This window comes from Lontra canadensis, unplaced genomic scaffold (assembly GCF_010015895.1).
Source record: "Lontra canadensis isolate GAN:19392208 unplaced genomic scaffold, GSC_riverotter_1.0 scaffold29, whole genome shotgun sequence".
Taxonomy (NCBI): Eukaryota; Metazoa; Chordata; class Mammalia; order Carnivora; family Mustelidae; genus Lontra; species Lontra canadensis.
Window position 1 is genome coordinate 17183398 of NW_022631023.1, and position 11288 is coordinate 17194685.

The following is an 11288-nucleotide window of genomic DNA, read 5'->3' on the forward strand; positions in this document are numbered from 1 at the left end:
ACAAAGTGGGGAGTAAGGGGCTGCGGGAGGGGGTGACAAAGGCAAGGGGCATAGTGACAGCCCCCAGGCAGGGAAATCTTGGAGAAGGGACTCAGCTCTCCACCCCCACCGTCCCTTCTGGGAACTGCAGCCCAGAGCGCGAACTGCGCTCCCGCACAGGGGCGGCGAGAAGGGAGGGTGGTCCGGAAAGCCCACGAAGAAGAAGGCGCAGTGGAAGGGAGTACCTTCTCCCCGCATCAGCCCCAGACGCACAAAGTGCTGGTCACAGCGCCCCTCCTGCGTCTTCCGCCCCCAGATTGACGAGGCCTTGGCGCCCTGCCACCGCGGAGGCCGTCCCCTCCCCCGCCCGGGCCCGCGGCGCTGAGCGCGGTTTAGCACCGACTGAGTTTGGGGGCGGTGTCTTTGGGATGGAAAGGAGGCCAAGAGGGAGAGAGAAGGGGGGAGGGAGGTGGAGATGCAGTCAAGACTATAAAAGGGCTGCCCGGGCTGCCTGGTGCTCGCACTCGCTGGAGAGCGGCTCCACGCCAGGGGCCACTGCAAAGCCGGGCGCAAGAGTAGGGCCGAAAGGACCGAGTCTAGCGCAAAGCCAGCAGCCCTGCGGCCAAGGCGGAGACCGAAGAGGGGCTCCAGGCACCGATCCTCGCGTTGCCCGTTGCCCCCTGCCCCGGAGGCGTTCCTGGGCACTTCTAGTCTCTGCAGCAGCCTCCCATCCAGCCCCTGCTGCGAGGTGCCTCCAACTCTGCGCCAGAAGAAAAACTTCCCGCGCTCCCGCACAACTGCAGCGCCTCGTTCCCAGTGACTCCGGAGTCCCGTAGGCGGCCAGCTCTGCGCGCACTTTCCAAAGAGTCACAGTAATTGTTAACATCCCAGAGCGAGGCCAGCGAGGCTCCGTGCTCCCGACCCAAACAATAGTCCCCTCGCCCGGTGCACTGCGGCGCGCGGTGCCTCCCGGGACTCGGGTGCAGCGACCGGTCCCCGCAGGGTTTCGAAGGCGCACAAGAGGCAGCAACATGGGGAACGCGGAGCCAGCGCGGCGGCCTCGGGGCTCACAGCCTGCGCCCGCGCTGCTACTGCTCGCGGCGGCTACGACGCTGCTGCTTCTGCCGGGCGCGCGCGGGCGCCCCGCAGAGGAAGACGAAGAGTTGGTGCAGCCCGCACTGGAGCGCGCGCCGGGACACACCACCACGCACCTTCGCCTGGACGCCTTCGGCCGGCAGCTGCACCTGGAGCTGCAGCCCGACCGCGGCTTCCTGGCGCCGGGTTTCACACTGCAGACCGTGGGGCGCAGGCCCGGGCCCGACGCGCTCGGTCCGGACGCCGCCGGCGACCTGGCGCACTGCTTCTACTCTGGCACGGTGAACGGCGACTCCGGCTCGGCCGCAGCTCTCAGCCTCTGCGAGGGCGTGCGCGGCGCCTTCTACCTGCAGGGCGAGGAGTACTTCATCCAGCCCGCGCCGGTCGCCGCCACCGTGCGTCTCGCCCCAGCTGCCGCCGCCGCCGCCGCCGTGGAGCCGCCGGAGCGGCCCCAGTTCCATCTCCTGCGGCGGCGGCGGCGGGGCGGCGGCGGCGCCAAGTGCGGGGTCACTGACGACGAGACCCGGCTTGGGAGGGGCGAGGGGCCGGCGGGCGAGGACGCCGGAGCGCAGTGGCCGCGGCGGGACCCCGCGCCGCAGCGGGCCGGACAGCCGACAGGTATCGATCCCTGAAGAGTTGCTAGCTCTTGTGTCTCCTTTCATCCCACTTTCCCTGCCGTCTCTGCGCGGCGCGTGCGGAGGGTAAACTGTTCGCAGGCAGGAACCGATGTCTGCGGACCGGATGGAGGCCTAATGTGGCTTGAGGTTTGGGTTGGTGAACTAATCCCATCCTTGCTAGGACCGAATCCCGTTTGCCCGAATAATGAATGGGCAAGGGAAGACAGACAAATCAACGATTTTCTGCTAAGGCGCAGCGTTTCAACAGGGAAGGGAAGAGTTGATGACCTACTCCTTCCACCTTAGTGTAGTGTGAGCGCGTGTGACTTATTCCCGTCCTGCTAGTTTCTTTTTAACGCCGGGACATGTGTTCTTGGGTCGGGTTGCAACTTGGCGCTTAGCGTGGTAAGGGCCAGTGCGCGTACCCGGCGCCCAGAGGAGGGCGGAGATGGAGGGCGGAGGAGCTACGGCGACCTCGCTGCGCGCAGTCCGCGAGCCTGGACCGCTGCGCTAGGATCTCGGTTCCGCTGGCCTCCGCCTTCTCCCCCTTACCCCTTAAGAGGCTGAACCCAACCGGCCGGCGGCGGCGGGGCCCCTCTGCAGAACCTGCTTGGGAGGTCTTTGCCCAGCTGGCCCCGCCTCTCCGTGCCTCCCACTCGGCCTCCGAGTTTGCGCTCCCTCTCGCGGCCAAAATTCTTGTCTCAAGCACTGTTAGTCACTGCCGGATTTTCCTGCAAAGCCTCACCCTCACTGTTTGAGTTGTGCGAGGTGATTACTGCTCTGTTCTCTTCATTCTATCGCTTGGGTGCCTCTTTTCGCCCTTAACTTTCTCAGGTGTCTGGTTTTCGAATTTTCTTCTTTTCCCCTGGACATCAGCTCCTTGAAGCCCGTACACGGTCAGCGTCCAGTTCAGGACTTCCCTGGGGGCTGGTTTTCAGTCGAGAGTCAAAGGGCTCTTTTCTGAATAATCAAACGTGGCCCCACGGCTCAAGGCAGGAACTTAGTTCCCTGGGGCAGTGGGAGTAGGGCAATAGGCTGCTGGGCAGAGTGTGTGGTCCTTGTGCCCGGATTTGGCAAGAGCGGAGCATCCCCAGGGACCCCTGGAATGAGAGAGAACAGGCCGAAATTCCTCCAGGCCCGGCCCCTTGGCAGAGGCCCCAGCCCTGCCCTGGGCCTTCCACGTGGAGTCGGATGATCTCATTCAGGATTTGAGTACTGGCCTGTGAAAGAGTGACTCAGGGGCTCTGCCTGCTGCCCTTGCTCCAAATTTTTACTACAGCTGGGCAGGGTGATGTGCACACTGCCTTGGTCAGCTTATAGGATTTCAAGGAGGACAAAAGAAATTCTGCTTAAAAAAAAAAAAAAAAAAGTCCGAAGCCTCAGTGACTCACATGGCTTTTTTATTTCTAGTAAAGGAGGGAGAGGAAAAAATAAAGGAAAAAAAAACTTTAAAAATAACACTTTCAGTGAAAAGAGATGCGAATATTTTTGTTATTGTTGTTCCAGGCCTATTTTTGCCTTATTTGCTTTGACGGGTTTGGCTTTCCTTATATACTCTGGGAAGGTCACTATTCTTGGCAAGACTGTCCCTGAGCAAACGATCTTTTTTGTCTCTTCACAGGAACTGGAAGCATAAGAAAGAAGCGATTTGTGTCCAGCCACCGCTATGTGGAAACTATGCTGGTGGCCGACCAGTCAATGGCAGAGTTTCACGGCAGTGGCCTGAAGCACTACCTCCTGACCCTGTTTTCCGTGGCAGCCAGGCTGTACAAACACCCCAGCATTCGGAATTCAGTGAGCCTGGTGGTAGTGAAGATCCTGGTCATCTACGAGGAACAGAAGGGGCCGGAAGTGACCTCCAACGCGGCCCTCACCTTACGGAACTTCTGCAACTGGCAGAAACAGCACAACCCACCCAGTGACCGGGATGGAGAGCACTATGACACGGCGATTCTCTTCACCAGACAGGTAGGAGCAGGACCCTGCGGATTAGGACTGTCCTCTAGGGAGTCCGCTTTGTCACAAGCAAACGCGTTCAAGGCATTTCCCCAGTGTTTTTGCACTTACTTTTTTTTTTTTTTAAATTGGCTAGGCTGGTCCCCCTTATTTAGGTCTTCCATAATTTTAATATCTCAAGTCTCACAGTCCTATTTGAATAGCATCACAGAAAAATCTTCATTAAAGTCACCCACAGTGGTCCCAAAAGCACAGCTCAGCAGCAGGGAATGTAAATGCTCCCACACAAATGTGGAGATACATGTTGCCAGAAAGTTAGGTGCCTGCCAAAAGGTTTGCGCTCTCTGTCCCTATGAGTCAGGACTCACCTCTCTGTTCCTTTCAGGACCTGTGTGGGGCCCAGACCTGTGACACTCTTGGGATGGCTGATGTTGGAACTATATGTGACCCCAGCCGAAGCTGCTCAGTCATAGAAGATGATGGCTTGCAAGCCGCCTTCACCACAGCTCATGAACTAGGTGAGTCCATTTCAGACTAGGAGTGGAGTCCGCTACACGAGTTTTCAAATGGATAAACCATGTGCTCACCGAAGGGGGGAGTGTCGGCAGGTTTATTGCTATTTTGGGTTCCGGAGCTTTCTAGAAACTGCAGGAAGTATTTTTCCCCCCACTATTCTAAACAAGGGCCAGCCTTATTTGGATTTAAAATAACGTAGAAGGAGCTCTGGACCTTTGGAAATTTGCATATTTGTTTGCACCTTTTAAAAGACAGGCACGCTGTGTCCGAACTAGGTGGTTGCCAAAGTGCATTTCTTCTGCTAGAAACCCCACTTTGAGACAAACAGAATCCCCGATGGGGGAAACAAATGCTGCAAGTGACCTATTTTTTGATGTGGGTTTTGGATTGCTTCTTAGGCCACGTGTTTAACATGCCCCATGATGATGCAAAGCAGTGTGCCGGCATTAATGGCATCGACCAGAATTCCCACATGATGGCGTCAATGCTTTCCAACCTGAACCACAGCCAGCCTTGGTCTCCCTGCAGTGCCTACATGATTACGTCATTTCTGGATAATGGTCACGGTAAGAAGCTTGAACGATTCTTTCTAGGTTCACTCCAGCTTCCACATGGAAGGTTCTAGTTAACAACCTCATTCTCTCTTTTTTTGTTCTTTTTATTGCTCCTCCTTCCAAGTTACCTTCATTGTCAAGAGCATACATTTTTAGGCCTTAATTTCCAATAACAGATCATTCTTCTGGCCGGGTAGCTCCTATTGTATGTCAGTTTGATATTTTTTCAGCAGAGCAATAACTTCCCGTCACTGTTAACACAGAAACCGCTTTGAGGACAAAATCTTACAAGTCATGTAAACCTCTCTGGCATTTTCCCAGAAGCTCTGGTGTTCGAGTCACTCTGCTTTATATGATGTCTTAAGATACGTATTTTCTGAAACCGATCTGCCTTCAGTGTGTTTTCCTCTCCTGTTTTGTAATATGTGTTGGCATTTCCTTTGCAGGGGAATGTTTGATGGACAAGCCCCAGAGCCCCATCCAGCTCCCCTCGGATCTCCCCGGGACCTTGTATGATGCCAACCGGCAGTGCCAGTTTACGTTTGGGGAGGAGTCCAAACACTGCCTAGATGCGGCCAGCACTTGCATGACCCTCTGGTGCACGGGGACCTCCGGCGGATTGCTGGTGTGCCAAACCAAACACTTCCCTTGGGCAGACGGCACCAGCTGTGGGGAAGGGAGATGGTGTATCAACGGCAAGTGTGTGAACAAGACCGACAAGATGCACTTCCATGTGAGTTTTCCTATCGCCATGTGTGCATACTCCTTTAAAATTCACAGCTGGGAAGGAACAAAGTGATACCAAAGCATCAGGTATCACCATAAACATCCCTGCCTGTGGCTTTGATGGTTGCTTTTACAGCTGATTCTCTGTTATTTTTCTCTTTTATTTCCTAAAAAGACCTCTGTAGAGAGTTCTAATGCTGACCACTTGCGTTCCCATTTAGACTCCTGTTCATGGAAGCTGGGGGCCATGGGGACCCTGGGGAGAATGTTCAAGAACGTGTGGTGGAGGAGTTCAGTACACAATGAGGGAATGTGACAACCCCGTCCCCAAAAACGGAGGGAAGTACTGTGAAGGCAAGCGTGTGCGCTACAGGTCATGTAACATCGAAGACTGTCCAGACAACAATGGTGAGTAGAAATGGGGTGAAAGCCATGTGGCTGCAGGCCAGCAGGTAAGGGTTGAAAACTGATGATGTCATTATATCCTTTTCTTTCTAGGAAAAACCTTTAGAGAGGAACAGTGTGAGGCACACAATGAGTTTTCTAAAGTTTCCTTTGGGAGTGGGCCCGCGGTGGAGTGGACACCCAAGTACGCTGGAGTCTCCCCCAAGGACAGGTGCAAGCTCATCTGTCAAGCCAAAGGCATTGGCTTCTTCTTCGTTTTGCAGCCCAAGGTACTTCCTTTCGTTCATACTCTTGTCTAAGAAACAAGGGCTTGAACTGTGACCTTTTCACACAACCTCTGACGCAATTTCATTAGTTTATACATTTTTTTTAAAGATTTTTTAATTATTTATTTGACAGAGAGAGATCACAAGTAGGCGGAGAGCAGGCAGAGAGGGGGGAAGCAGGCTCCCTGCTGAGCAGAGAGCCCGATGCGGGGCTCGATTCCAGGACCCTGAGATCATGACCCGAGCCGAAGGCAGAGGCTTAACCACTGAGCTACCCAGGGACCCCTTCATTAGTTTCTATATTAACGCTTTCCATTTCAAATTAGATCTCCTTGTCTTCTGGATACATTGGCAACTGCCCGCTTTAGGTGTGGTGTTGCTTTCAGTTACGAATAAAGCTTGAATCTAGCACTCAGGATTCTTATGGTTGCTTGTTATTCCTCTGATATACAAAGAAAAGTTCTTTATCATTAGATAAATTCGCATGGCAACCAGCCAGTGGCTTTGGAGAATAACGTAGGCATGGACCAAACTAGTAACTGGTGATTAGCAGTAACAGGCACAAATGGACTTATTAAAATGAAGTCTGAGCATTGGTAACTCTTGTGTTTGAGGACTTCTCTTGAAACTGTAGAAGCATCATTTTGCTCTCTTGCTGAGGGGATAAATCTGGTTCTGAGGTTAAAAAAAAAAGAAAAGGAAATGAATTTTGGTTGAGGTTATCATGTGCTGTTATCACTGTAGGCTATGAAAATACTTCCCAGTTGCAGATTCAACACACAACTGACTAATTCAGCGTGTGCGATTGCTGGGTATTATTGTAGGCATGGAGCAGACACATTGACAAGCTCTGCTTTTGTTGACCTTACCTGGAAGTGACATAGCTCAATAAACAAATAATCAAAAAGAAATTATAATTTTTTTAGACATCTACATCTACTGTGGGGAAAAAGCCACCAGGAAGGGTAGTACGTGACATGCGTTGAGTTCTGTTTTAATTGTGATGATTGGAAGACGATGTTAATGAGAGAAACTTTTCTAATTATCAGAGCATCCTCTCTTTCCCGTGTTAACCTGTGACGCAGATATATTTCTCTTCTTCTTCAGGTGGTGGACGGTACCCCGTGTAGCCCAGATTCCACCTCTGTCTGCGTGCAAGGACAGTGTGTAAAAGCTGGCTGTGATCGCATCATAGATTCCAAAAAGAAGTTTGATAAATGTGGCGTCTGTGGAGGAAACGGATCCACGTGCAAGAAAACCTCAGGATCAGTGACCAGTGCAAAGTGAGTTTTAAAACGTCGTATTCCCAAAGATCTTATTATTTACATGTAATTTCACGGCTCTAGTAAGAATTTTATGCTCCGTTGATTGACAAGCGTGGTTTCGAGCTAATTCAGAGAATTAGCCAAGGGACTGAGAGATTCTTACATCTGTTTTTCTTCTGGCCCACAGACCTGGCTATCACGATATCGTCACAATTCCGGCTGGAGCGACAAACATTGAAGTGAAACAACGGAATCACCGGGGATCCAGAAACAATGGGAGCTATCTCGCCATCAAAGCTGCTGATGGCACCTATATCCTGAACGGCGACTTCACTCTGTCCACCTTAGAGCAAGACATTTCCTACAAAGGGACCGTCCTAAGGTACAGCGGGTCCTCGGCTTCGCTGGAACGGATCCGCAGCTTCCGTCCGCTCAAGGAGCCCATAACCATCCAGGTCCTCACGGTGGGCAACGCCTTCCATCCCAAAATTAAATACACCTATTTTGTGAAGAAGAAGAAGGAGTCTTTCAACGCCATCCCCACTTTCTCCGAGTGGGTCATCGAGGAGTGGGGCGAATGCTCCAAATCGTGCGGACTGGGCTGGCAGCGGAGACTGGTGGAGTGCCGGGACATCAACGGGCAGCCCGCCTCAGAGTGTGCAAAGGAAGTGAAGCCGGCCAGCACCAGACCCTGCGCCGACCTGCCCTGCCCCCACTGGCAGCCAGGGGATTGGTCCCCATGTTCCAAGACTTGTGGGAAGGGTTACAAAAAGAGAACCTTGCAGTGTCTGTCTCACGAGGGGGGGGGTGCTGTCTCACGAGAGCTGTGATCCTTTAAAGAAACCGAAGCATTACATAGATTTTTGCACGATGGCGGAATGTAGGTAAGCAGCGTCCGTGTAGGGGGAAGGACGAGGTGTGGAAGGGCTGAGGTGCGGACATCAAGAAATCTCTTGATGTCCGCACCTGGAGGGATCCAGTGTACCTTGGGGATCCAGTGTACCTGGCCCGTGAGCAGCAAGGCCTGTCAAGGAGTTGGGAGGGTAGAGGTAGGTAGAAAAGAAGTTAGATCGTCAGAATATCCTGCCAGTTACAAATCTGATAGGGTAGTTAATGAGGGTTATTAATCTCTGAGCAATGATATAGCATGATAAAGCCCCAGGGCATTATTATTATTCCTTTTGTTACATCTATGACAAGTTAAAAAGAAAATAGAAACAATTTGTCCAACTTAGTTTAAGGAGTATACAATCCCTGTGTTGTGGTACTGATTGAATACTTTGTATATTTAAATTGTGTGTTGCGGAATGAAAAGCGGAAGAGAGAAGAGATTTGTTTAGCTTCAGACAGGGCTTACTTTACCTCACTAACAACAGAGGGAGAAAAGGGGTACAAGTAGCATCTTTAATCAGCACTGATACGGCTGCTACCATTTCGGAGAATGTTCCTGCGGTCTTTTCTACCCAGAGGTAAGAGTTCAAGACTGTCCACCATGACAGAAATGCTTAACAACCTCAAATGACCCAAATGAACTCTTTCCTTTCTTGTGCCCTTGTTATGTCTTTAGTCATGATTTTATTTTGACAAAGAAACAGTCCCACGTGCCTGTAAAAATGCAGGAAGTATACAGGGGTTAAAAAAGCAGCAACGAATCTGATGCTCGGAAAAGCCAGAAGGCAGGATGGGCTCAGTACCTCCTATTTTTCTTTCCTCCGTGTGTAAGCCTACTTTAAGAATGTGGATGTCAAAAAACAAAACCAACAACAAAAAAACGTTCCTGTCTCAAGAAAGACTGGGTGATCACACGAAAAGGATGTAATGCCGGTATAAGAATGGGGTGTGTAGAAAGGGATCCCCAGGGTTTGGGGACATGGAGATCACTTGTCTCACAGTGGGGAGGCTACTGAGGGGTAGCAGGTCCATCCCCAGCAGCTGGTCCAGCAGTCATATCCTGGTGAATGTCTGTTCAGCTCTTCTACTATGATAGAGAATATGACTTTTTTTTCCATATGTATATAGTAAAATATGTTACTATAAATTCTACATACTTTATAAGTATTTGTGTGTTCCTTCTAAGAAGGACTATAGTTTGTAATAAATGCCTATAATAACATATTTATTTTTATACATTTCTTCCTAATGATAAAACTTTTAAGTTATATCGCTTTTGTAAAAGGGCATATAAAAATAGAGTATTTATACAATATATGTTACTAGAAATAATAAAAGAACACTTTTTGAATGTGTGTGTCTATTTTTATTTTTTTTTTTTTAAATGGGAATTAATTCCTGGGAAGGAAATCTGAGACACAAATACTGAGTTTGAAGACTAAATAACTTTCTTAAATTCTATAGAAATAAGGTTTCATTCTAATGAAATGTATTTTATGTATCCTTAATGTATGTGATTGTTACCAAAAAAAGAAATCTGTTATATCTTCAGTAACAGATTTTTGTTAAACATACACCAATGGTTGGCAAATGTTTTCCGTGAAGAGCCAGATGATAAATATTTTTGGTTTTATGGGCCAGATCATCTCTGTCACAACTACTTACCTATGCTGTTGTTGCGTGAAAACAGCCATAGACCATACATCAGTGAATGGGCACGATGGTGTTCTAATAAAACTTTATTTACAAGAACTGGGCCATATTTGTTCTGTGGGTAGTTTGCCCACCTCAGGTATATAATACAAATGGAGAAAAGGTGGGATTCCGGGTGTATTTTGAATTTGTATCTCTTCAATTATATCATGTGAGTAAAATTTGTGACAGCACTGAAGCCACTGACTAGAAAATGACACCTCAAAAATTACATTTGGGAATAGAGCCACATGGAGAGCTCAACCATCCAAATGTTCCATTTGCTCTTCAGGAACAAGAGGTGTTTTGAAGAAACCCTGGAGCCCTCCAGGTGGCCTCGCATAAATCACTGTAATTTAAATACTAAATGGTGCATCAATGACTCTGAATGTTGAGACTGCTTCCAAAGTAACTACATTTCTCTCAGGAAATAACTTATTTACTCAGAGACTCGGATTATGTGGTTAACCACAGACAGCTCCCATGTTACATTTTCATCCTTTTTTTTTTTCACCCTCTTTCGTTTTCTCAAATAGTTCTATATAACATGCTAATTTCAGGTTGAGATGATCATTTTTAATTTGCCCTCAGAATTACTCAAAGCCTTCTTTCCCTGAGCAGTTGAATGTAAGATGATCAGGAGCTGGGTGCATAGGTCAGAAAGCAGGGCAGGGGACTGGACAGCCATGTTAGTCTCTGGTGGGGTTTGTTCCAACCTACTGGCCACTGAACTGAAAGGTGAAAGTCAAGGAAGTCTTCTTACCCTGGGAACTAGTCCTGGTCTCAGAACATGGTTAAACATGGAATTTGGCTGGGGGGCCTGGGTGGCTCAGTGGGTTAAGCCTCTGCCTTCGGTTCAGGTCATGGTCTCAGGGTCCTGGGAAGGAGCCCTGCATCAGGCTCTCTGCTCAGCGGGGAGCCTGCTTCCACCTCTCTCTCTCTGCTTGTCTGCCTCTCTGCCTACTTGTGATTTCTCTCCCTCTGTCAAATAAATTACAAAAACAAACAAACAAAATAAAACCATGGAATTTGGCCAATGCAATTCAGTGGCCAAAAGTGTTCTTTGTACCAACTATCATTATTTACTTGCCTGGATTACTGTGTACAAATCCCCATTATAAGTAATACTGAGGACACACACACACAAGAAATGTCCTTACCCTCAATTACTATATAAGCTACTTGATAAAAAAAAAAAAAAAGATAAATATACCAAAAATGATCATCTATAATACAAATAAATCATTTGCAGATCTCACATAATTCACCAATGAAAGTATTTTCCCTTTCTTTTTCTTTCTTCTTTTCCTTTTCCCTTTTCCTTTT

General features: G+C 49.3%; 1 protein-coding gene across 1 annotated transcript; it reads left to right on the forward strand.

Moving 5' to 3' along the window:
• The first annotated feature begins 1010 nt into the window (after positions 1–1010).
• Positions 1011–9136, forward strand: ADAMTS1 (ADAM metallopeptidase with thrombospondin type 1 motif 1). The gene is made up of 9 exons (XM_032865488.1): positions 1011–1692; positions 3313–3659; positions 4033–4165; positions 4562–4729; positions 5164–5450; positions 5665–5851; positions 5942–6117; positions 7222–7397; positions 7567–9136. The coding sequence occupies exons 1-9, from the start codon at positions 1011–1013 to the stop codon at positions 8207–8209; spliced, it is 2799 nt and encodes a 932-aa protein (XP_032721379.1). The 3' UTR covers positions 8210–9136.
• Positions 9137–11288: the final 2152 nt, after the last annotated feature.

Bases quoted from the DNA above. Each gene is read 5' to 3' on its own strand.
- ADAMTS1 (XM_032865488.1), top strand. From the start codon at position 1,011: ATGGGGAACGCGGAGCCAGCGCGGCGGCCTCGGGGCTCACAGCCTGCG. The intron at 4,730-5,163 runs GTAAGAAGCTTG...TTTCCTTTGCAG, and splicing joins ATTTCTGGATAATGGTCACG to GGGAATGTTTGATGGACAAG. The intron at 5,852-5,941 runs GTGAGTAGAAAT...TTTTCTTTCTAG, and splicing joins AGACTGTCCAGACAACAATG to GAAAAACCTTTAGAGAGGAA.